This window comes from Bubalus bubalis, chromosome X (assembly GCF_019923935.1).
Source record: "Bubalus bubalis isolate 160015118507 breed Murrah chromosome X, NDDB_SH_1, whole genome shotgun sequence".
In the NCBI taxonomy this organism is placed as follows: Eukaryota; Metazoa; Chordata; class Mammalia; order Artiodactyla; family Bovidae; genus Bubalus; species Bubalus bubalis.
The window spans coordinates 18348758-18375690 of NC_059181.1; the positions used below are offsets into that span (position 1 = coordinate 18348758).

General features: G+C 45.3%; 1 protein-coding gene across 6 annotated transcripts in view; it reads right to left on the bottom strand.

Moving 5' to 3' along the window:
• The window catches only part of SH3KBP1 (SH3 domain containing kinase binding protein 1), a 336343-nt gene that overhangs the window by 5977 nt on the left and 303433 nt on the right, over window positions 1-26933 (bottom strand). For all 6 annotated transcript variants that reach the window (XM_044937139.2, XM_025276217.3, XM_044937141.2 and 3 more), the window contains 2 exons: window positions 7488-7597; window positions 3950-4078 (listed from right to left, as the gene is read on the bottom strand). In XM_044937139.2, coding sequence (XP_044793074.1) covers window positions 3950-4078; window positions 7488-7597 — 239 coding nt within the window. The remainder of the gene's footprint in view (window positions 1-3949; window positions 4079-7487; window positions 7598-26933) is intronic.

Consider the following 26933-nt stretch of genomic DNA (forward strand, 5'->3'; position numbering starts at 1 on the left):
TCCCAGAGCCTACTCAAACTCCTGTCCATCACGTCAGTGATGCCATCCAACCATCCCATCCTCTGTCATCCCCTTCTCCTCCCACCTTCAATCTTTCCCAGCATCAGGGTCTTTTCCAATGAGTCGGTTCTTTGCATCAGGTAGCCAAAGTATTGGAGTTTCAGCTTCAGCATCAGTCCTTCCAATGAACACCCAGGACTGATCTCCTTTAGGATGGACTGGTTGATCTCCTTGCAGTCCAAGGGACCCTCAAGAGTCTTCTCCAACGCCACAGTTCAAAAGCATCAATTCTTCGGCGCTCAGCTTTCTTTATAGTCCAACTCTAACATCCATACATGACTACATACATGACCACACACATCATGTATGGATGTGAGAGGGGGCAGTGTGTGAGACAAAGGCCTAGAGAGCGAAGAGTGAACTGCAGTCAGGGGAAGCTAGAATGTCAGGGGGCAAGAGAGAGGTGGGGTGTGCCTTCAGGGACAGTTAAGGCTAGGGAGGCACAGGGGGCTTGTGGAAAGGGATAAAAGATCGGCTGCCAAGCAAAGGTCACCATGGCTGCAGAAAGGCCGAAGAGCTGGCGGGTTTGGAGATCTAGACACTTTCTGGGAACTCTCATATAGTGAAAGCCGGACACAGTGAGGGTTTGCTTCAGGCAATGGCCAGGAGTCTAGAGAGAAGACAGTTTAGAGAGATGTGGCAATGGCAGGTTCATTCAAACAAGAGCTGCAGCCCTGCCCTCCCGGAGCAGACACCCCACAGTCACGAGGATGTGGTCCTAGACAGGCCACAGCAGGTGAGATGAGGTACAGACCGAGGGCCGTGGGTGGGGATGCGGAAGGAGGCACTAAGGCTGACCTGTTCATGGGAGGAAGAACAGGCCGAAGGCCCAAAGAACAATCTCAGTTTCAGACACACTGAATTTTAGGAGCCTGATGGATAGCCAAAGGGGAAGTCCAATGGGCAGAGTCAGTGACTGAAAAAGTGAATTGGGCCAGAGAAATCACCAGATGAAGTGCAAGCCATGGGGGTGGACGACACAGAACGGGAAGAGAAGAGGCCCACTGATGGAGCCTACAGGTGCCCAGGATTGAAGAGGTAGAAAGAGAGGGGAGGGCTCTTGGGGGCTGAGATGGAGAGGTGAGAGAGGGAATGGAGCCAGACCAGAAGAGGGCCCCTGGAGGAGCTTCCAGAGGTGCCGAGAGCAAAACTGGGGGGAGCCAATCGGTGGAGCCAAGGGAGAGTGAATTCTGGTCAAGGCAGGTTGGCAGCTGCATGGGAGGTGAGGGGCATGGCCTGCAGTTTTAAAACTCCTTTTCCAAACACTCGGCTGAGAAAGGAAGATAGGAGAAAGAGAGAGTTCTTAGAGAAGCCTCAGGAGGAAATAGGATCAAGAAAGTGTTGGATTTGCTTTCAAAGACAGGGGAGACCCTGAGCTGGAAGATTTCTTGAAGGTAAGAGCCAAGGTGAAGATGGAGGATACAGATAGGGAGGTCTGATGGAGAGGCGTCCTGAGGGGGCCAGAAGGGCACAGGGAGCATGAGAAACAGGGGTGGGAGGGAAGAGGGGCAGGCCGCAGGCCTATGGAGGTGAGATCATAGGCGGGGGGAGTGGGGAGGGAGTAGACAGGATGGTGGGAGGTGAGGGAGTCGAGGCTGCTGGTGAGGCTGGGCAACATAGCCGGGACTCCCTCCAGCAGCCAGCGCCCAGGGCTGGAGCCAAGATGGGGCTGGGCTGGCATGGTGAGGAGGCTGAGCCTGGACTCAGGCTGTGCTGCAGGGAGAAACTGGGCAGAGTCCGCCAGAAGCAGATGGGCCATCGTTCCCAGCCTTTCTGCTCGCCTTTTCTCTGCCAAGTTATCATTGAGAAAATCGCTTTCTGCTGCCAGAGAGAATGTGCCACCATCCTGTGCTGATTGTTAGTAGGAGTTAGAGTAAGAGGGGCGAGGGGCTGACATTTACAGAGCACTGATTATATGCCAGACGTTGGCTGGACAACTGAAACGAGGGTCAGTTGGCACACAGGCTTTATGGAGCAGGAAACTGAGGCTTAGGGATGTGGTTGAGAAATTCCCCACATCTCAGAGCTCAGGAGTGGCAGAACTGAGCTTCAATCCCCTCCCATGATATCAGCTGGACCCTCAGGCTTGGTAATGTGACCAGGGCTGCCTCTGCCCGAGTCTCAGGGTCCTCTCTCCTGGCCTGATTTTCTTTGCTTCTTTTCTACTCCTAAATTCATGCCCTTCCTCACTTCCCACCCTGTATTCTCACATACATCCCTCAACCCACCCATGTCCTCACAGTGACTTTCAGACATTTCTTGGATCGATGCTTCTCTTTGCATTTCCTATGTGACTCACCCTCCCAAATCACTTCAGCTAACACGTGTTTGTTACAAGCCCTCACAGAGTACAGGCCACCAAATGTCCTGATCAATTAGTTCAAGAGGAATTTCTAGAAGCAATAAATAAGAATGACAACTCTGGGAAAGAGAAATGGAACAGAACAGTGAAACTCAGAAATGTGAAGAGCCAATGCCCACCAGTAGATGTCGCTACAGAGACACTCTAGGGACATGGGAGAGAGTGCAACTCTAGGCATTTCTATGGTCACCAGAAAAAACGGATCTAAATCCAATTTCTGCAAATGGAATCCTTTTATAAAGGCAGACTGCTTCAGTTTTGTGAATATTACAATCGATCTGCTTTACAGGATCATATTTTTGCTGACTATATCAGCTTTTTAAGAAAATCTATACATGTAAATCCGTAAATCTATGAGAAGGAAAATTACACATCACCTTTGATTTCTTTGTGTTAATTCCTGCTGTGAGTGCCTTAAAAATGACTTCTGCTTTCTGTTTTTAGACAGAAAGCAGTTGCTAATGTTTAAAGAAAATAACTTCAATTGACCGGCTTCTCTCAGCATGAGAACATGGCATTTTAAAATCATACTTCACAATCACAGGATGAACGGAACTTGTTTAGGATAACCTTTAGAAGCCACACACAGTTGCTAAACAATGTGTTCTTTGTGCCTCATAAGCCAATAATAAGAGAGCTATACTATCCCTGGGCATGCAGTGAAATTAAAATGTTTTTAGATTATAAATGTATCCTAATAAATGAATCCAAATAAGCTTTTCTGTAAGAAATCCCATTAGTTATTCAAATTCATGAACTGCCAATTGTAATTTGTGACACCACCAGTTTTGAACATAAAAGTCACAATCTGTAGGCAGAGGGCACAGCATTTAACATATTTCATGCAATCTTTGTAAAACTGTTTTGGTTGTTGTGATGGTGATGGTGTGTGAGAAAATATGTGTGTGTGCATGTGTATGTGGTTGCCGGTATGAAAAGGGGATCAAGCCATAAGAGAAAACATGGGATTCTGCTCAGTTTTGGAGACTGTAACATTCCTTAGGGACTCTGATGACCAAAGTCATCACTGTCATCAAAGAATGACAAAAAATTTGTGTTGTGTGTTGTAATGGACTGAATGTGTCTTCCCAAAATTTCTATGTGAAAACCCTAACTCCCCTTGGGATGGTATTGGGACATGGGATATCTGGAAGGTGATTAGGACATGAGGGTGGAGCTCCCATGAATGGGTTGTTGCCCTTCTAAAAGGGACTCAAAGAGCTCTCTCACCCTCTTTCTTCCATATGAAGATACAAAGCGCAGTCATCAGTCTGCACTTCTGAAGAGATCTCTCAGCAGAAGCTAACCACGCCAGCATCCTGATCTCAGGCAGCCAGCCTCCAGAAATGGGAGAGACCAATTTCTGTTGTTTCTATGTCACCCAATCTGTGGCACTTTGTTTCAGCAGCTCCACATGACTAAGACATCTGTTTCTCTTTGTTTGGTTTATGATGCAACATCAGAGCAGACACGAAAAGGCAGGGGTCCCGTGCTGTCAGGATACCCTCGCCACGGCTGGCCACTCACTTGGGATATGGTAACAGTCTTCGACGTTTTCTTGGATGCGTCCACTCCTCTGTGTGCAAGTGAAACGTGTTCTTCTTTATCTTCTTCAGGACTTGGGGAGTCAAAGATGTCAGGGCTTGAAAGGGAAGACTGGATAAAGCCAAAAGAAAATGCTTTTGTCAGAGTTACACCTTAGCTGACATAGCTTTTGTTAACATAATGCAGTACGCTTTTCAAAGCACTCGACACTTATATTTTGTTTGTCTCCTCATTATAATGCCAGGCAGAAAGTGTGCTATTATCTGTGTGCTAGAGAGAGTGGCAGAACTGGGACTAAGATGATTTCCTTGACTAGGGATCTTTCTTTCTATGGGATCTTTCCACTGATGCCTGTTGGTCATTTCATCTGTGCAAGCATCCACCTATCCATCTATCTTTTCCAGCTCCCTCCATCCCTCAGAGACCTTCTCTTTTTTGTAAACATTTGCTACCATGTGCCAAGCACTCAGCTTGGTACTGAACCTGACAGTGACATGCCAGACACGGCCCCTGCTCTCACAGGGTGGACAGTCCAATGGGGAAGGACATTCAGGTTGAGAGGAAGCTGCCTCTAACCCGCCTCTCCTCCCTTCCCTCCCGATCCTTTCTCAGAACCACCGAATCTACTGCATAGTGAAGTGCCTGAAAGGACTTGTCTGAGAGGAAACCATCTCTGAGAGTAAGGAATCAGCAGCCCTGGGTCCAGTGAGCAGTGTTATCTGCGGCCCCAGAGAACCGCCCTGCCTGCCAGCACACCATGCTCATGTCTAATCTGCTACCTGCTGCTAAAACGCTGCCCTCGGGGCCATGGACGATCATTATCCATTCTGGATTCCATCTCTGCTAAGGTGTATTTACAGAATGGCAGCATCTCTTGGTGAAATATGGGGAAACACTCCTACCCTTTCTGCCTTGCTGTGAAGATTGAAAAAGCTGGATGAACAAAAACCAATTCACTGGAATCACTTGGTCAAAGAAGATGACTATGTTAGAATTTCCTTATTTTAGGACAAAGCAGAGAAAAAGAAGAGTTCCTGCAGCAAGGAGGAATCTTCCAGACATGTTGCTGGGTGAGCTCCTATTCAGCCTTGCCTCTGCGCCTTCCACCTCTGCAGTGGGAAAAATAGCCATGTTCAGGGTCACCATGTGGCTCCACTATAGAAAAATCAGACCTGCAAATACTATTCATTTTCTTCTGTTTACTCTACTTACTACGCATTACATTGAGGGAATGTTTAAGCAATGTTTTAAAATGAAAAGGTCTTGTTTGTTAATCTTCAGTTAATCTGAAAATCCAATTACCTACATCCCCCCAACCAAGCTTTCTTTTACTATAAGCTTAACTACCTTATAATGCCTCTTATTTTCAGATTTTATTCAAAAAGCCAGTTTCCTCCTATAGAACCTATGATTCATGAGCTGTCAATCAATGTTGGCTCTTTGAATTCAATACAAAGCTCACACTAGGTTGAGAGGCCCCAGGCTACAGAGACATGACTAATGTGTTTCCTCCATCATTCCCTCCAATTGCCTTTTAGGAATATGTCCATACCCAGTAGTCCCATCTTGCTATGAAAAACCTAATGGGAAGGTGCTAATGGAAAGAAGGGTAAACAGGAATGGACAGGCATGAAGGGAAAGAGTACAGTAATTGTACTTCTTTAAAGCACAAATGTATCCTGCTGCTTTAAGTCCACAGATAAAATTGTTTCATATAATATATCAAAGTTCGAGCCACTATTTCATAAGCTTTCTGCAGACAGGGACCATATTTATCTCATTCCCAGTTGCAGCCTTGGTACCTGGCACAGAGCTGAGCCCACAGCAGATAACCATCAATATGTGTGGAATGAGTGAATGAACAAACATGTTATCTAAAGGCGGGGTGAAGATGACATGCCTTTACCCAGTCTCCCCCAAATGTATCCAAACCCCCAGACACAAGCTGTAGGGACCAAGAGTGTGGTGCAGGGAGGAGGGCAGGTGGAAACTCAAACTTCTCTGTATTTAATCCTGATACCTCAGGGTCCTCTAGATCTTGAAAAGTTGAGAAGAATTTGGACAGAAAACAAAAATGGTGAAAGATGCATAGAGAACATATCAGAGGTAGAATGAAATATTTAAATACAGAGATACTAAGAAGCAATTAAATAGTCTGTGTGTTGATGAAGTGTTTGAGGAGGGTGTGGAAAGCTGAGAGGGAAGGAAGGTGGTGTTGACACAGTGCTCTCTGTAATAGTGAAAAGTAAGCCACGTCTTCAAGCCTTTCTTCCCCAAAGATGGCAATACACAGTTAGATATGCTTCCTACAATGAGGAAAAACAGGACCACTCAATCCACACTTCCGGACTCAGTGGATATGCGAGACGAGGTTCAAAGGAAGTGGCATTCTTTTTCTTCTAAATGACCACTCCTTAGGTGGGATCATTAGAAAGTGTCCTGAGAAGCCTGAAAAAGGTTAATTCTTTGGTATCTGGGTGAAGGCTTTAGTCCCACAGTCCCAGCAAGGACAAGGCAACTCAATATATAGAGACAGACAGACCCACACACATACATACATACATATGCTGCTTGCAGAAGCATCACGATTTTTCTACAGTGACCTTCACTTCAGCGTTTAGGATGAATGGAAACATACATGTCCAGTGACACTGCACTGGCTAGATAAACGCCCACGTATTCCCAGGCTAGAGCACGGGGGGCAGCCACACTCACTGTGGCGTGATGGGGGGGTGCAATGATGGGGAGAAGGTGCACAGTGGAAGGGGAAAGCAACTTCCAGAGCCATGTATTCTGTGTGGGCCTATTTTGAAGAAATGCAAGATACACAACAGGAGGTGAACAGGTCTTAGCTCTTGGGAACAAGACTACAGGGAGCTTACTTTTTTCTTCACCCCTTTTGTGCTTCAAATGTGGTACAATAAATGCATTACAGGTTTTGAATAAGAAACAAAGTTATTCAAAATGACCCAAATGAAAACTTCTTTGGGTTATCTGGAGTGTTCTGCCTGTTCTCTCCTGCATGATCAGGTGTCTGGTATGTTTGAAACCCATCTCTTAAAGGTCTACGTGGGGTTCTGTGCAGGGGTGCTGAGGACAGGGCTTTGAGAGAAAAATGCTTGGCCACTGCCAAGCACTGGAGAGCAGCTTACCCTTTCTTCCCCTCAAAAGTTCTCTTTTGTTTATAGACCAACCCAGCCTTACTCTCCTTTCCCGTCAGAAAACATGACATTTTTGTCCCCTTACCGATTTCACTTCAGGTTCAAACAAAAATCCGTGGAAGAACAGAGGAGGAGAGTGGCACGAGGGAGTCCCCACCTCATTGGCAGATGCACAAAGAACTAAAAGAAGGAAGCACTGCCTGACTCCAGAAGACTCTCCAATTGCTTCCAGCCAGCAGTGTAGCTCATAGACCTCCCTCTCCCAGAGGGTCCTCCAGTCAGCCACTCGCAGCACAGCCCTTGGCCAGAGGCCCCAATCTCTCCTGCCTTCCAGCCTTGGGAAGCGAGGAGACACTTACAGACGTCAGAGACTGGGATGGAGGTCGTCTCCCAGTGGCTTTTGGTCTGCTTGTGGTTGGGTGACTGAGTTTCTCAGTAGATGATACCACGGAGTCAAAACCTTCTAGGTCTAAAACAAAAGGACAACAGATTTTTAAAAGTGCATCAGTAGGAGTAAAGGAAGGTTCTTTTAACATGCTGCAAACATGTCTTTTCGTTAATAGTCATCCTTTATGTCTGGTTTATACTTCATCATTTATGAAGGTTGTTTTACATCCTTTGGTCACCTCATCAGTGTGATTCAAACTGAATGAAAGAATCATTTCCACCTCGGTTTAACAAGCTAACATGGAGGAAAGAGAGCCATGATTTTTCTTCCCACCTTCAATAGCTATATTCATAAATCTTCAAAAGCTACAGAAAGAGAAATAAAGGAGGACTCCTCTTTCTTCCGCAAAGCCAAGTCCATTTTGGTAGATACAACATTCTTGTAGTTACAATACAATAAGAACTTCACAAGGTACCACATCCCTGGGCAAGTGAACGCTGGTCGTTGATTCCAGAAGACAAGCGAGGGCAATCTTGCCCTCTGGCTGGACCATCACCCTACTGTTAGACTCTTAACTGCCTGGAAACAGACAGCAAGCTTCTGTTCCCTCAGATGACTCACAGAGCCCCATACCAGTCTGTTTCCAGAAGCATCACCCAGCGGAGACAATATCATCTTCAGTCACCAGTCTGCTCACTCGATCTCTCCATGATGACTGAGCAACGACTCTGTGCCCCACACAGAGCTGGACACCAAGGCAAACCCAGTGAGCATGGTAGAAATTAGCCTATCCTCGGGGTGCCCCCATCTTGAGGACTGATGTCTCAGATGAACGGCACATCATTCAGTCAGATCATCACTGCCTTTACTTTGTCACCTCCTTCAACCAGATCAGGCAAAAGGGAACTCTGGTTCTACAGAGTTCTGGGAATTTATAAACCAAGTGTAGATATCTGTGTGATGGACAAAGGGATGGCTAGCAGAAAGGAACAGACCTTGAGACTCATTACTGCTGGTGAATGGGACCATACCCCCTCTTCCTGACCGGGAGACCATGCTTCATTGGCCGTGCCTGACACTGCCTTCCCAAACCATCCCCATTCTCCCAACAGAGCCCCAGTTTTGTTTTAGGACAATGTGCCCAGTGGAAGCTTGTTTGGACTAATCTGGTGATGGCGATCCTGCTCCTCATGGCCTGTGATTGGTTTAAAGGTGGCCGTGGAGCCCAATTTGGGTCACTGAGAAAGGAAAGGAAGTCCATGGACAGCCTCTGGGGGAGAGTTCCTCTCTGCCTCTAAACCTCCTCTTCCTTCCTACTTGGGGAGTTGTTGTGCAAGAATAGGATGCCTGGAGTTGTGGATAGGCTTAATGTCCTTCTAAGAAGAGAAAGACACCAGGACCCACTTATCCCTCTGCTATTTGAAGACACAGTGAGAAGACAGAGTCCATGAACCGAGAGGAGGGGACTCAACAGACACAGCATCTGCTAGTGCTATCATCTTGGCCTTCACCGCCTCCAGAACTGTGAGAAATAGATGTCTGTTGCTTAAGTTCTGTCATGGCAGATCTGGTAGACTAAGACAGGCATGGATTTTGAACTAAGCTGTTTGGGTTCAAATCCGGCTCCACCACCAGCCACCAGTGTACCTGGCATGTTTCTAGTCTCTTCCCGTCACTTCTTTTTTTCTTTTGCCCACACCCCACAACATTTGGGACCTCAGTTCCCTGACCAAGGGTTGAACCCATGCCCCCTGCATTGGAAGCATAAGTCTTAACCACTGGATCGCCAGGGAAGTCCCTTCCTGCTCCTTCCTGCGGCAGTAGTCTTCAGTCCTTTTCCTGCCATTGCACAAATGACTATACACTCTTTTATGAACCATGAGGGAGATGCTCTTGGAGATCTTCAGGACAGCAAAGCAGAAAAACAGAAAGAGCTTGGGTGACTGATCACCTCAAGGAGCCACTCGACAACCCTGGAATGACAATGTCCTGACTTCTCACCATGTGAAATAAACTCACCCTCCCCTTATGTCAGCTAATTTTAGTCAGATATTCTTTCTCTGCAACTGAAAGCATCTTAAACTGCCACAACTGCAAGTGTGCTGGCTCAGGACAGAAAAGATAAAAATGATGTGTGTTTTTTTCCCTTCCTTATTTTGGGGAGTGCTCCTTTGTTGAGGGGTACCATAAGCAGTCTGGCCGTGTGACAGCGTTATTCTATTAATGCGCAGGCAGGTGCTGTCTGCAAACTACTTCCTTGAGTGGAATATGCAAAACCAAGCACAACTCACTGGTCAGGACAAACCATTACATTACCCCTGGGATTAGATGACATGCCTTTATTCCAGCACCTGGTGAATGAATAATTACTCAACATGAACTCATCTTATCAGGGCAAAGCAACTGTAACCAAAGGCTAACTCTGCAGAGACAGCACCAGAAAAGCATCAGCAGTGCTCTGAGGCCAATGAGGAGCTGATCAGCACCCAGGGCCACAGAGAGGCTTCTGAAAAGGGCCCCCACTCACCAGCCAGCTCTGTGGAGATCGGGGTGGGTCCCTCTAGAGCCTGTTCACTGGCCTGATCCTCTCAGGGGCCTTACCTTTAAGAGAATCTTACTTTCCTAAAAGAATCCCCTTCAGTCCCCACCCCAGGACTCACTTCTACCAGCTCCATGTTGTCTGAAATTGAAATTCCCAATTACACACTTGGATTGGTGCCAAAAGCCATCATCTGACACTAATATCTGAATTTTTTAAAAATTGCTGTTTTCTCCAATTATAAATGGAATATGTGCACAGTGTATAATTTTTCAAAGCCATAAAAGGATAACAACAAAACAAAGTCAACTATAACCTTACTGTGCCGGGACAACACTATTAGTATTTTGGTAGCTTTCCCTTCAGGCTTTTTCTATAAATAGACTGCCTAGTTCACATTACATGTAGTAATGCATTCTGCTTATTTCACTCAACATTATATTCCATGTGTCTATTTTGATTGTTGTAGAATCTTCCATTGCACTGCAGTTCATGATTTACTGAATCAATTCCTTAGCAATGGGTAATTAGTTTTCAAATCATTTCCTCTCTCTCTGTTGTTGTTTTATTAAGGAGGAGCGCTGCACAAACATCTTTGCATACACTCTACATCCAGTGAATTTAGCAGGTTCTCTGGGCAGCTCCTCAACTGGGCCCTAGAGGAAGGGATTAAGGCCCAGGGCAGGGAGGTCTGCTGGCAGAAGGGTGGAGGTGAGGGGTGTGGAGGGCACAAGGTACTTGCAGGGCACAGAAAGCCTGGGTGGGGGAAGCAAATGCTGAGCAGCAGCCAGGAGGGAAGGAGGCGAAGGACAGGGTCGTAAAGGTTGCAGTAAACAAGCCAGCGCTGAGGGCCTTGGCCGGGCGCTGCCAGGACCTGAGAGCCACCACCTAGACCATGGCTCCATCCTGGACACTGAAGCCAGCTCAGGAGGCAACACTGGAGCAGGCTGAAGCCATGAAAGAACAATCAAAGGCCTGCTGACTGTGGTTCTCTACCTTGGCTGCGGAGAAGAGCCACCTGGACAATTAAAAATAAAAAGGCTCCTGCCTGGCTCCCGCTGTGGGACTGACTGGGTTAGTCTGGGGTTTCAGTCTAGGCCAGGTAGGCTCCCCGTCTCCCCAGGCTTATTAGGATGTTAGTAGCAGAGGCGGGGGGCAGGGTAGGGGGTGAGTCAGGACTTAAGCAAGCGGAGGAGAGGAGAGGGCACTGGGCCAAGGGCCACCAGGGGGGTGGCAGAGGTTCTAGGGTCCAGTGAGGCATCGGGAGTTAGGCTCCTCACAGGGTGGGTCCCCTGCTGACCTGGTGGGTGGGCAACAGAGGTGATCAGGTGGTAACCAAAGTGGTCACAGGGGTGACAAGTCAGAAATGTGGCAGCTGGGGTAAGAGAGAGGCACTTGAGAAGCCCAGCATGCAGAGCGGGGCAGGAGGGGGGACAAGGGGAGTTGGTGAGGTGGCCTTGGGCCCTCCTTAGAACAGACCCAGAATATCTTCTGGTGTGCAGACCAGGCAGCACCCAGGAATTTTCTGTTGGATTCCATCTGTGCTCCCAACCCACCCTCCCGAGCCTGCTGAAAGAATGAAGGCCCCGGGGGAGTTGAGAGTTTGACACCGTTTGAGACAGTGGTCTGTCCTAAATCACACTTTCCAAATGACTCAGAGGGCTGGTCTGTGTGTGGCACATGACTGAGCCCCAGGAGGGCAGGGACCCGTTTTCGTGCTCTCACACTCAGCCAGGCATACTGGCGGTCCGGTGGATGAAGGAACACACGAGCAAGCCCACGGATGAATCAACTCTCTCAAGAAAGAACTCTGATTACAGGCATGCAGCTTATAGAGTGGGGGCTGCTGGTGGGCTGCGAGGAGCAGCTTGGTTGTGGTGGGGAGTGGTGGGCAGCCTTTGGTGCCGGGGCTGCAGAGACAGCCCAGCCGGCCCATCCATGCTGTTTCACTGGCTGAGGTCTGCACTAAAAAAGCCCCACACAAGCTGAAGCCTGGCCACTCAGCAAGCAGCCTCAGTCAGCATCCCCATGACAGATGGCCCAGAAGAGCATCTCATCTCTGCCACTCCACAATACAAGCAGGGCTGAGGCCTGCAGGGGAGCTGCACTCTTAACCTCCTCACACAGACTCAGCTATGTGGAACTTTCTACAGTTGGAGCTCGTAAAAAGCACTTTGGGGAAATAACAAACAAAACCAAAGTGCCAGAAAGAAGAAGATGCACCAAAGATGAGGTCACTTGTTGAAAAGGGAACCTCAGACCTTGAACTTCAACTCACTTCTGCTTTCGGACAATGGAGGGGGCAGCTCTTCAGCACTGTAACATAAATTTTCAGTGGCACAGAGCATGCTCTCATGACTGTGGCCGGGGGAGCTGAGATTAAGGCAGAATTTCCATGACTAACCCATTGTGGTGTGAAGAAAATGTCCCAATTTTCATGGTGGTTTTGAAATGAATCAGGCTGAAACCTGATATGAGCTTTCTCAGCCTGGCTAGGAATTTTTCCTCTTAATAAAAAATAGTTTTAATGCCCATAAGCCAATCCAAAACTCCGGAACTGGCAAAGGTGGGGTATTTTTTTTTAAAGTTAGTTTCATAAGGATGAGAGGCCCTGCACTTTTCTGATACTTGGAAGATGAACCCTCTGCAGACATACGGGGATAATTCATGCTGGACATGGAGTCAGCTTGGAAATGCCTTTGGACTCTTCACGGCACAAGGAGTTGCCCATTTTCCATAAGTTTCAGTCACACCCTATTTAGTTCAATTAGAAAATGTGGGTTCATTTTCCACTGATGGCAGGGATGGTACCAGTGACCACAGGCAACCTGAAACACACCCACTGAAAACATGGAGGAGAGTCAACAGCCTGAGGCGGGCCAGTGGCACCAAAGGAAATGTTTGTGAGCTCCTACGTGGCTCTCTTTACTTACTGTAGTTCGCTGCTCTGGACTCGAGAATGAGTCCTGGAATAGAAGTTTCCTACATCTGAAGCTTGGCAGCATTGCTCCCTCCCAATATCTCTGGAAACCACACCATCCCTGCATGTCCTGTCAAGGACCATTAAAGCTGCAGGAACTTCTTGCATGGAACCATGGAAATGAATTTCTCACTCCAAGTCCTGTACCATCCCACAAGCTGCTGCCAGAGAGAGATGTGTAAAGTGAAGATCTGAGTATGCCCCTTTGCTGCTTCAAGTCCTTCCTGAGTGCCAACGAAATCCTGGTGCCTTCATGTGGCCGATGCACCTCTGTCCCTCAGGTGACTTCCTCCTCTCCGCTCCCCTCTCCTCTCCTCCCTTCCCCTGGGGCCATCAAGGCTTGGCTTGGCAACTAAGATCTCTTCCAAGAATCCAGACTGCACTCTAAACTGACCTGAGTGCTCCCTAGAGACTCATCACTCCAATGTCAATGTTCAGCACCCTGAACTAACAGTCTCTGTTGGCCTATCTATCTCCCTCACCAGCCAAGGAAGAAGCCATGGCTTCTACCTCTGTTCTTCCCAGGCCTAGCACCATACCTGGCTTGCAGTGAGTGTTCAATAAATGATTGTTGAATAAATGAACAAACAACCTTTCTGGGCTTTGGTTTTCCCACCAGAGGGGGGGAAAAAAGGAGACAGTTATCTGAGCTATCAGCTCTGCACGGTTATTCTTTAATAAATGAGCAATTATGTGAAAACCCTTTCAGATCACGCAGGTAGAATTTTGTTTTCAGACGCCAGTGATGGAGCTGTGGGATCTGGGAGCAGAAATTTAAGAGCAAGGCTAAATCTTTTAAAAAAAGAAAACCAAGCCACAAACAAGATTTTTCTTTTTTTAAGATTTAAGATGAGAAAACTCTAAACCCACAGGGCCGCAGGTATATTCTCTACAAGGAAGAAGCATCTCAAGGTAGTCTGGTCAGGAGGAAATCTCACCCTGAGTGGAAATCCTTTGACTCATGTGAAAAACCTGTACAAACTGCAAAGATAGGCCTGTTATGAGGGGTCAATGAACACCTGCATCAGCTGAGTCACCAACTGAAAAATTCTCATTTAAGCAATGATTAGATTCTGTGGGAAAATAAGCCCTCCAAAATGTGTATGGATATAGCAGATTTGCTGTTTTGTTTTCATTTATCAACCAGGGTGAAGTTTTCAAGATACAGGTGGCGGCGGCTGCTGCTGCTGCTGCTAAGTCGCTTCAGTCGTGTCTGACTCTGTGCAACCCCATAGACGGCAGCCCACCAGGCTCCCCCGTCCCTGGGATTCTCCAGGCAAGAACACTGGAGTGGGTTGCCATTTCCTTCTCCAATGCATGAAAGTGAAAAGTGAAAGTGAAATCGCTCAGTCATGTCCAACTCTTAGCGACCCCATGGACTGCAGTCTACCAAGCTCCTCCATCCATGGGATTTTCCAGGCAAGAGTACTGGAGTGGGGTGCCATTGCCTTCTCTGATACAGGCGGCTAGGAGTAAACAAACGTGAGCTACCGGTCAGCCACCCTACTACTCCACCCTTCATGAGAGTGTGCTCATCCAGCCCTCCCAAAAACCCATGCCAAGCAGGATACTCTATTCCATAAATGAGACAGAGAGGTCACAGGTTAGACAACATTATCAAGGTCACAGTCAGAAAGTGGCAGGGTGCACTCTTAGATTCACACTGGTGACATTCTTTCCATTACAGAGCACTGGACAGACAGCAGTGTTCCTATTGGACCTTCCTTCTCATCCAACTGATAGTGAATTCTGAGAATTGTTCCTCCATCAAGAGCAAGATGCCAGGAAATGTAATTTGTGTGTGTGTAGAAATAACTCTGTGCTCTGAGAAGAAGCTGCCTTTGTTCTATTTTATTTAAATGTGCTCTTAAAAGGACTGAAAAGGGGGCTGGCTTCTTTAAAGAAATCTCTGGCAAGAAATATAAGGTGTGAGCAAGTTAAGGGGGAATGTTGGTCTATTCAGTGTGGAGTAACTTTTATATGGAAACTTGTAGCTCAAGAATAAAAGAGGGAGATAAAGTTTGTTTACTCATTCACTTAAACATTTGTTAAGTAACTACTGTGTGCCAGACACAGGGAAAGTTCTGAGAATAAAAGGACAATCACTTATAACACTACTATCCATTAAAACTTGCTGGGGATGATGGAAACTGGCTATATCTGCTCTATCCAATATGGTGCCACTAGCCCCGTGTGACTAACTGAGCACACAGAACACGGCTAAGTGTGATGATTTAAATTAAATTTAAACAGCCACATGGGGCTAGCAACAATGAAGATCTCTAACGTGATCCTACATCGTGCTATTTCTTCTCGCATGTGCTCAGCTCCTTCATTCAGTACACAGTTCCTAAGTGAGACCTGTGAGCCAGGCTCTGAGTTAGGCATAGGGGTGGGGTGGGGGGTGGTGTGCAGCGATGAACAAAACAGCCGTGGGCCCCACCCCATGGAGCTTAGAGCCTCTGGAGAGAGACAGGATTTTACAGACATAATTACAAATTCTGCTAGCTAATACGAGAGACAGGTATAAGATGAAATTAGCAGTGACAGTCTGGTGACCTAATTGAGATCAGCAGAAGGGATCTGGGAAGGGGGTAGGGTACATCTTCCTGAAGTCTAGCACAGAGAAGTAAAGAGCTTCATGTGCATCCATAGCCAGCAACGTGGAGGGAGGGGGGATGTAGCACTTCACTTTTGCATTCTGTTAAAAATTGCTCACTACAGGCCCAAATTTGTCATTGAAAATGATTTAGGAAATAATGTATCTATTAGAAATTGTAGTTATGTTAGTATTTGCCAGAATGTAAACTGGCGCAACCTTTATCTAATGCTGTTTGGCAATATCTGTCACAAAATGTAAATGTGTACACCCTCAGATATTCTGCTTCTAGAAATTAACCCATAGCAATGTTTCTGTACATGTAGAATGACATATTCATGAGGCCGGGGCATTCAAACTGTTTACCAGTGTTCCTCCTAAAATAATGTTAAAAATCTATGTACTCCCTCACACAGGTTAAGTTGACATCTAAATTTTTCACAAATTTTAGTCACATAATTTATATTATAATATAGAAATTATAATATAATTTACTATATATATTATATAATTTATATATTATAAACATTGATATCTTAAAATATAACTATTGCTCTCTTGAATATATTCAATGTAAATCTGATACCATACCAATTTAACAACCACCATTATCCATTTAAAAAATCATGAATAAGTTCTTCTTTAATGGTTGGAAATTCTGTACCATTCCTTTCCCTTTTTGAATTCATATATCCATCATACTTCCACTGCTGAATTTTATTCTAATGTAGTATATTTTATGCTCTTGTTAATTTTATCCATTGTTAATTTTTCATCTCTTCCTGCCATATGAACATGTATATAAACTGAAAATAACTTTTTCATTTCCTGAAATCATAAGGCTCTAGGTATAAAAATGACTTTTTTCTGGATTGACCTATCATTATTACTATGAAAATGATCAAAACATATGTATACACATTTTGATAAGGAATTTAATAGCATAACAAGTAGAATTTTATTTGGCATCTCCCTCAATCAGTTCATGTGTATTTATATTCAGCTTGATATTGATTCTATTCCTATTTTCCACTTTATAGATATAAGTGCCAAGAAACTCTGTTAACACAAAAATAAGTAGACAGGAATGGAAAGAATTTTGTTATCACAATGTCACTTAATTCTTTGAAGTCCTTCCAAGTTACATACCAAAAATCAGACAGTGGGCTAACATCAAGAACTATTTTTAACTATCTATCAATGAACAACTCAGTGGGTACCCCCTTCAATTTGGATGGAAACAAAAGGATTAGAAAGCAACTGGCTTGTAAATGGATGTGTTTTTTCGGTCCAGTCAATAGAGTCTTTAACTTAATCAAGTCTAACACCAATCTCAGAATTATCTCTGAGTTTTCACCAGAGGTTTTTGTACCCCTGGAGTGGGCAAGAGATTGGCTATACCACATGAGGTGAGAGAGGGCAAATGAGAAAGGGGAGTGAGAAAGGAAAAGCAGCGTGACATCAGGACTCTCAGGAGATGAGTCTGAAGAAAAGAGTACATAAGAAGACAAGGTGCTATCTGTGGCCTGGGAGATCTCTATGGTCCCCCAAGGTTCGTGTTTGCAGATCAATGTCCTAAGGTGATCTTTGCAACATTGCCCCTAATGAACAGGTTACAGTAGAATCACACAATGTAACATCATGCAGCCTTTAAAAATATAAGGTTGGTCTATGTGACTTATGCGGAAAGATGTCAAACACACATTATTTAGTACAAAAGAACAAGTAAGGACTAGAACTGTATTGCAACATGACAGCATTTTAAAAACCTCCATCCAATCACAGAAAGACTTCTAAAAGTGTGTACACCAAGTAAACAGTGATTATCTCAGGAAGAGGCTGAGATTCTAGGGAATTTCCCTAACTTCCTGTGTTCTTTCATTTTTTTAAGTGAGTGCCTTTTCCCCTTTGTGGGGTGGGAAAAAGCTGTTTAATATAAAAAGACAACTGAGCAAATCACATATGAAAAGATTTCTGATACAGTTGTCAAAATTACAGCTGATTTTTGTGTTCAAGAACTTTCCTAATTTCTGATAACAGGAGTCATGGTAAGAATGAAGGGTGATATGTGGTTCTCTCTTACTGAACCACAGCTATACCAACTACCACTCTGAAAGAACCTGTTTTGTTTCAGCCACATCACATCATTAGCTCTAAATTCTACAACAACCCTCTGAGGCAGGTGGGCATTAGTAACTAACCCTGTCATATAGAAGAGGAAAAAGGAGCTCAGAGTCTCTTAACCCAGATTGCAGAGCTAGGAATTCAAATCCAAGTGCCCTTATCTGAAAACCCACGGTCTATGTAACACACCACCACTTTCCTCAGTGGTTCTGTGGGATTATCTTGCCTCCATATAAGGGTTTTCTCTGGCTACTCAAACTTATTTTGGATGACAAACATCTCACCTTTTACATTTTTCTGTAAGAATTTGGGTGAAAAAATCATAATGAGTATTTTAAAGGTGAATGAATTTTTAAACTTCATAAAAAGTTCTGCCTAAACTGTTATGCCCTTAATTCTTAACAATTTAAATTTCCAGATGGCCAGCAAATCTCTTATAAGCAAAAATCTTTAGGCCAAAGAAAACCCTGGATGAGAACTCAGAAAGGAGCAAATTATCAATTCTGGGTTTAAGGAACTAACAGAACTAGAGGAAGTGAGGCAAAGAGACAAATGAAAGAACAAGCTATTTAATCTTACAGAGGATTCAGCGGTTACCAGCAGAGCAGTTTTCTCAACGTCCAGAACACTCAGCTAAAATAAACAGATCGAGTCAGAAAAATAAGACTATAGGGCTGAACTGGGCCCCTTCGATCAGTTCCTCTAAGCCCCTGGTTTAAGGATAAAAAAAAAAACAAGCTCCTAAGAGGCTGACACCCTGCTGATGGCTCACTTCAGTGGGATGAGCCGCAGGCAGGCAGAGGGTGTGTGTTCTTTGAACAGGGCATTTCTTCTTCAACAGTGGTTAGAGAAAGAGGAGTGGAGGGCAGTCAAAATAGCAAATTCTAATGCACATGTGAAAGAGTATCTCAATGTCCAGAATATGTAGTCCAAAGCACATCAAGTGCCAAAATGATGCTGAGAGCAAAACTCGAGGAGGAAGTTCCTCCTGGCTGAAGCACTTGTTCTACTGTGCTGGGCAGAGCTGCTAGAAGGATTGGCAGGCCCCCATACTCCAGTCGTGGGCAAAGGCAGAGGACAGAGGTACTAAGTATTTTAAATGCCCTTACGATTCTGACATTCCACGAGTGATTTTTTTTAAAACAACCGGCAATTATATCTCTATAAAAAATTAAGCTAATTGTTCATTTCTGGGTGCTGAGTTTTTACCCCAGCTTCAATACCTGCCTCTGTCGGGGGCCTTTCATTTGCCCCCACCTGTTTCCTCCTCCTACACCGCATCTCTGCACACCTGTGCTAGACCAGTAGTTTTCCAAGGTCACTCCCAAGAACTGGTATGCATTCATAACAACAAAGTTGTCTCCAAAGCACACGTCAAGTGCCAAGAAAAAGAAGGTCAACGTGGTGAGTCTTCCAGTAAGCCAAGTATGTTCAATTTTTAAATTGGAGATTATCTCCTACCAGATGATGGCATTTGTTTTTTAAAATGTGCTTCATTAGTCAAATAAAAATGAGCAGTCCTTCAAATTAAAAGGCTTTGGGGGGGAACTGGGGTAAATGAGTCTGTGAAATTCCAAAGATTGTAAACCACCTCGAGAGAAAGGACTCAGGCCTGGAGAGGTGGAGAGTGCCACGATAGGTCATTGGGAAGCTAAATAAAGATCTTCTGACTTGAAACTAGGGCTCGCTGTTCACTGACACCTCACCCTTAGCTTGTCACCAACAGATCCAATTCCCTTCAAATGGGCCCCCCAAGCTTACTCCACAAGAGCTCATCACTTTTGTCACTGAATGAACCAAAGGCAGTGGGAGGCAGAGTAGGCTGAGGTTCCCAGCCCATGCCTTCCCAAGAGTCCATGACTAGAAGGAGTTTGATAACTCAGCTTTCCTCCTTCATAAAGGGTGGTTTGTCCAGAATGCTTTTAGTATGACAAAGGGGTACTTGAGCATGGTTTTCTGGCAAGTTGTGTATCCTTCTGGATATTTACAAGTCAAACAGAAGCCAGACAGGGCTCTGCCAGTCTATGAATCCACAGCCAGTGGGTGGAAGGGCCATCACAGGCCAAGTAAATGCCATGTGCAATCTGAGCGCTGACCGTCACTTGCTCCCTTCTTACCTGCACATTCAGTCGCAGCGCAGAGGCCTCAGTGGGCACACTGTGTATGTAACAGAGGTTACTATATATGTCTCTTTGCTGTGATATAGACTACTTTGAACCTACGGGGTATCCCTTTGCATTTATATTCTTAAAGCTGAAAATGGTCCCAGCATGTAGTGAAAGCAGAGGCGGTGAAGCAGCTGGGCTAAAAGAAGAGTGCCAGGTCCTGTCCAGAGAGGGAGGGGAGGCCATAATGCCCCGGCACACAGGTGGACTTCTGGGGCTGGCTACAAGTCCACACAGCAAGCGGACATTGTGACCCTCTTCCAGCCAAGACCCATCCGAAGGATGCTTGCTGCACACCCAAATGTTCCCCCCTCTCATCTGACCAGTCACTCACTCTTCCTTGGGGCAGGCTGATGGCTGTGGGTGGCTCAGGCAGGAGGGTACTGTTTGTTCTCTGTTTTAGAATAATTCACACTCCCAAATACCCTGTTCCTGGGAGGTTATGCACTGTTTATCATCGTCACCCCCACTTGGCTTTGTTTAACCTCCACCTGTGTCTCTAGAGTATTCACGAAGCTTTTCCTACTAGCACTGTGAATGTTTACTGCTTTCATGCTTATCAGATGTCACGAGGTCAAAGTAGTCTGTGGCACCCATCAAAGCACAAACCTAACAATGCGACAGACTGCCAAAGGCCAGGGTTGCCCTGTGAGAGGGCCAAGCTGGCGGAAGTGAGCACCTCAGTTTTGGTCTGGACTGATGTTTCTAACGGTGAAGATCTGGCAGTGGAACATCTGGGATCAGAGTTGTAGAAGTGCTGAGAAGGACAAGGCCTGCCATCAGCCTGTCTTCTCTAAGATTGGCTGTGAGTCCCAAGAATCTTAGATGAGAGGTCGGGAACCAGGGGAAGAGGTAATGCAGGGGGTACCCAGACAGAGAGCCTTTTATGAACCAAGGCTAAGTCCAGAAGCACGGGGTGGAAACCAAAACTGGTCAGAGGGACTGACTAGGTTCAAGACCCACCAATTAGAAGTTCAATCTGTTTCCCTTCCTTGGTATAAAGTGTTTGATCCTAAGTACAATCTCTTTTGCTTTTGTCATCACACTTGCTTCTCAAATTATCCTGATATGACTTGAAGTTTAATCCTCACTGGTGTCCCCGGATAGGAGCAGAGCTCCGCACGTGCAGACCCCACAGCCTCATGTGCAGAGTTGACGGTGACACAGCAGGTATCACATCTTCCTTTCCTCTGTACAGGTCATGCTGGCCACTGTCCTGATCCCAAAGGTCACGTCTGAAGGTCACTGGTAAAGGGACACTGCCTGTCAGAGTGAGCTGGGGCTCTCGAATAAGCTTAGAGATGTGGCTTGCTCACACACAAGTTCAGCCAGGAGACCTTCTGGAACACTCCAAATGTCACTTACGGGGTTCTCTAAGGCAGGCAGGATACAGTATATGTTGTCCTATTAAACCCAAGAAATTGCTCAATGACCTGAAATGCTGCAAGATCCAGTTACTGGACTGGGAGCTCCAAAAGGGGAAATTAAAAATATGAAGGGGAACAAAAAAGAACACAAAAATCAACAGCCCAAAGCTTGGGGACCTAACTCTTCCCCTAAGATCTGTCCAAGAAACCCAAAGAAATGGTTTCTTATGGTAAAAGGCAGAAATTTCAAGTAAGTTAAAATTTTCATCACTTGTTTACAGAGAGTTGGGGTCACATTGACAAAAACTTTGTGTTACTGGTCACTATTAAACTGCTTTAAACTATATATAGTCTTCAGCTTTACCACACAAATTTCTAACTTAGCATTGATTAAATTTCATGTTTGTTGTCCTTTTATTTAATGTCCATTTAAACACTGGGTATTAAGTCTTTGGAGAGTAACTAGTCTCAAATATAACACTGTTTGTGTATGAAAATTAAATGCAAATTATATTTTTTTTATAGGGCAAGGAGAAAGAGGATGAGTGTCTTCTCAAAGGTCATGGCAACTTCCTTGGTCCATGTTTAGGTGAATAACTTAAATATATTTAATTTTTGATATCTAAACGCACCAGGTGCCAAAAGCTCTGAAACCATTTTCACATGACGTTTTATAAAGAATCCCAAGAAGCAAGATGAGCTATTCCAGGACCACAAAGCTGCACTCAACTGAGGGGACACTGTCCTTGGCCCAGCTGTTCCCAACTCACCACCTGGCTTTCTCAACTGTGGCGCTACTGACCCTGGCACCAGATTGGTCTTTGCTGTGGGGGTTGCCCTGTGCATTGCAGAACGTTTAACAGCATCCCTGGTCTCCACCCACTAGAAGCCAGTAGCATCCCACTCCCACCGTGTTGTAACAAGCAAAACTGTCTCCAGACATTGCCAAATGTCCCCTGGGGAGAATGGCTGAGAACTGCTGATACAGACCAACTTCGTACACAGGAAAATTTGGGCTCTATGGGTCAGGGGGAACTAGGTTCAAATCCAAATCTGCTATTTACCAGGCAGTTAACCTTTCCCAAGTCACTTGACTTTCTTTAGTCCCTGTCCCTTCCTTGTAAAACAAGACATTACACCTTCCTCACAGGGTTGATGATGATGAAAAATATATAAAATATACCAAGCATCTAGTAGGTACCCAGCGACTATTAACTCCTTTTCTCCTCTCCTTTGCTCACTCCCATTGCTATGAGTTCACCACTATAACCTCAGGATGACAGCAGAGGGAGATAAAGAGAGCGAGCATACACTCTTCATTGCCCTGGAGGAATGATTCTAATACCAGGACGTTATACACATAGCTATTTTACTTGGAAGAAACTATCACAAATTGTACCTCAAAGAAGAATCAAAAAGATTATAAAGGCATGTTCTACTATAAAAGATTCTGAGAAAGCACTCCTAGGCTTTCCAAACACTTTGTGATGATTCTATCACATACCTGTATTTATGCCAATGCCCAAGTGGGCCCCAATTTAAGAAAACTGTGGGTCCGCTGAAAAAATACAGCGGAAATCAGCTTCCTCAAGGGAACAGGGGATGGCATCCATGTAAAGAGACCAAAGTGGGAAAAGTATGATGAGATTTGAATAGAATGGAAAACAAGAGTCAAAACAAAGAAGTCAAGCAACTGAAGAGGAATGAGAAAGGCTTTTTTTGAAGTCAATTAATTGCAACTAGATGGCTTAGTTCCCAGGCTGCTTCACACCTGGAGGCCCGTTGCTATGTGCTTTAGTGGGAGAGGAACAGAAAATCTCCGTAGCATTGAAGTGTAACAAGAAATCCCACCATGCCATGGGAACTACAATATACTGCATAATAAAAGTAAATGTTATGGCACTTGACTTTGCGGCCTATAATCTCCCACTCAATCGGAACAGAGATTCTTCCATCAGCAAGAGAAAACTGGACAATTTAATTTTCCTTTCTATTCATGCATAGGCCTGTTTGGAGCTCATCCATGTATTCCTATTATGCTACTTGAAATATGGCCACATAGTTTGATACAAACAATATCTCAAACTGACATCAACAAGTCAGCTTTGGACCAACTGATTTCATTCCCAATTATCTTGGGCAGACAGATGCTGGTAGCTGCCCACACGAGACCTGAAAAAGCCACCTTCTCAAATTTAATATTATAATAATTTAAAATTATAGCTTTATTAAGAGGAAACACAGATTCATTTATAGCTACCAACAATGATTTCTAATGGGTTTTAAGGCTGTATTCTGTGATTTCACTGCGGCCCACATTTGGACAGCTTCAATTGTCTGAATCACTAACAAAACATTCTGGTACAGATAATTTCCTTCTTGATTCAAAGCAATGAACAGATGCTACAAAAGCAGATATACAAAAGCAGCCCGGAAGAGACCCAGCCCCTCGGCAATGTCCTAATCTTGACAGACCCACCTGCAAAGAACGTTTCTGGATTTGGACCTAAGACACTGCTTAAAATCCTCTCCTCCATTGGCCCTGGTGATGCTGTAAGAGCCCACTTTTCCCTTAGGTGTGGGCTTTGCACCAGGTTTAGTCCTCAGCTCTAGGTCCTTCTTTGTCTTTTCTCATGGTAAGGATTTTACTTATTTTCCTGACTATCACTTTTAAGCAAACAACATGAAAAATTAGCATCTCTGCCTTTCAGCAGCTCATCAAGTGATTTTACATAATTCTGGAAGACAAGGTGAAGAAGCTGAGAGAGACAGCAGTAGTCTTTACAGAGAAAGCAAGTTGAAGCTCAGAGAGTTGGTATAAATTACAGAAGGTCACCGAGCCAGGAAGCAGCACAATCAACACTCAATCCCAGGTCCTCAGGTGCCCAGCCCTGCCTTCTCGTCTCCTGGAAGGTTCTAATCTCCACTGCAATCCCTGCCCACCTCTCTGGCCTCAGCCTCCACCTTCAATCCACATGGAGCACCGATGCGGGATGTCTGACCACATCTCAATGTCAACATGCTTAAATTCATCATGTTTACCTCAAACCAGTTTCTCCTCTGGATATATTTATTTCAATCCAAGTCACTCCCCCACCTCGGTCAGTCCCCCAACCCTAAAAACCCTCAGAGCTAACAAATCAGTCTCTCCTCCTCCCCACTCCCAAATCTGATCTGCTCGTGAGGACCAATGATCATTCTCTCTCATTGCTGCTCCACAACTATCCCCCTTCTTTCCAATCCTCCTGTGAGCAGCTGGCCTCTTGGCTCTCTCTCACTACCTCTCAGGTGAACTATCAACAAACCTGACTCCCTGACACCCGTCTACCCTTCATCTGATGGGTTCCACAAAGCTCCACCAGTTATCATCTCAATTTTTAGACTTGATCATGTCACTTCAGTGTCAACCATCCATGGCTCCCACTGCCTATAGAAAAAATGACAAATCCATCCCTCCCAAATTCAGAGCAGCCCTGACTTCCATTTCTGGGTCAGCACCTTGCTCTGCGCCAGGCTGACTGATGCCCAGGATCAGCACTCCCCATGTGACTTTCCTGCCTGCCTCTGCCTCGACTGAAGCGAATTTAACTTCCAGATTCAGGTCCATCTGTCCCACTTTGCAGAGCCTGCCCTGACATCCTGGACATCATGGAGCAGCCCCAACTCTGATCAGTATTACTTTCTAACACTCAGTTAGCATAGTCAGTGTGACACTTCCCATTTGCTGTCTTGGGGGCCACAACAGACCCAAAGGCCCTGGAAAGTGGGGCCTGTGTACAAGGACCCTGGCATCTGTTGAAACCTTGCACTTGAAGAGTAGGTACTCAAGTATTTAGTGGTTGTTGACAAGGCTGCCAATCATTATTTCTGGCAATGCAAATAATATATACATTAAATTATTAGCTTGAGGAATTAGTCTTCTGGGATTAATGTCTTCTTGGAAAAATGAGAGTGAACCAAACATCAGCATCTCTTTCTGGGCTCCCTGATCCATACACAGTATGAAAAGCTTGCATAGGCCAAGCCCTCCATCAATGCCCCAGTATTTCCGAACTACATCATCAGACTGAAAATCCTAGGATTCTTATTTTTGCGACAGCCACTTCAGCCATCTCCAGACCCAAAGGAAACAAGGCGTAAGGGCCAATGCCCTTCACAGCAGGGCATAGCCCTGTGCATCCTGGATGTGGGTAACACCTCCTTTCCTGGGGGCTCCCCATGGGACCCTCACTGCCACTTTGCCAATGGGCCAGCCAGCCTTAGCACGGGGCCCAAAGGCTGAACCATAGCAGTGAAACCAGGACTTAATCACGCTCATTCTGATGATTCCTTCTCGTTCACAGCCAATGGCCGCTCTGCTCTTTTCTGCCCTTTAACCAGGTCCAAAGCTGCAGCAGGCCAGTGTTGCTATTATTGTTGCATCAGCCCAAGCTGTCAAAAGCTCCTGGTCACACTTCCTGACCAGGCTTCTCAAAGGCTATGAGAGGATGTAAAAGAGTTTCTGAACCAGGGCAAGTACTTGTGGTGTTTATGGTCACAACAACGTATCGTACTCCCAGGCTGTCATAAGACCGGACCAGACTGCAGGTCAGCAGTTGCAAAGATGCAACTCGATTAGTAGGTTCAGAATAAAACAGCACCCCAAAAAGAGTAACCCCAGGTGATGAGACTGCTCATGATAGGCGCCCCAGTACCTCTTACAAGGCCTGCTAACTGTCAGCCATTTGTTTCTAAATTGAGCAGCTGAGGCAAATCATGCTAGAACCTTCCACTTCAAATCAACCCGATAGTGGTTGCCAGAGCTTAGGGAAGGGAAGCGGGGCGGGAGGTGTGCTTAGTATTAATAGTTATAAAAAGGCCACACGAGGGATGCTAGCGGTGATAGAAATGTACTGCATCTTGACTCTGGTGGTGGATATACAAACCTACACATGTGACCTAAGTGCAGAGAACTAAACACACATGAGCACTGCTACAACTGAAGAGCCCCGTGGGCTGTGTCGATGTCAATATCCCGCTGTGACCGTGCACTCTAGTTTCATAAGATGTCACCACTGGAAGACACTGCGCAAAGGGGATGTGGATCTCTCTTCACTGTTTCTTATAATTGTGTGTGAACCTCTATTTCAAAATAAAAACTTTCACTTATAAAAGGCTAATTCCAAAACGTATCCTTCTGGCCATTATGGATACAAATAAAGATGTAAAGATGAAAGAAATGTAGTCCCTGAACCCAGACTTCTTCAAAGGGCTATCACCCAAACAGCATGCACCTGACCACACTCCACCCACGCACACCCCCAGCTTCAAGCCCTCGGACTTGTTTACCCACAGGCTCCAGGTACCTTCCCATTTGCCACATGGTGGGATCTTGACCTTAGGAAAACTCATGTTCCAAACTAAGTGGCAATTACTCCACCAAAGCTCATTTTTAACACAAAGTAAAAACACTTAGTGCTGTATCTACAGTGAATTCTGCCACACGGCATGTCCACCCATTCACCTTTTTACACTAAATACATAAATCGCTGGAAAATATGAATATAAATGCTAATGTCCACTTCTCCAAAAGGTTTATCCATCATTTCTTTTCATTAGACCTCGCAAGGAATTTCTCCTAAGGTCAGGGAGAGTAAAAATCCC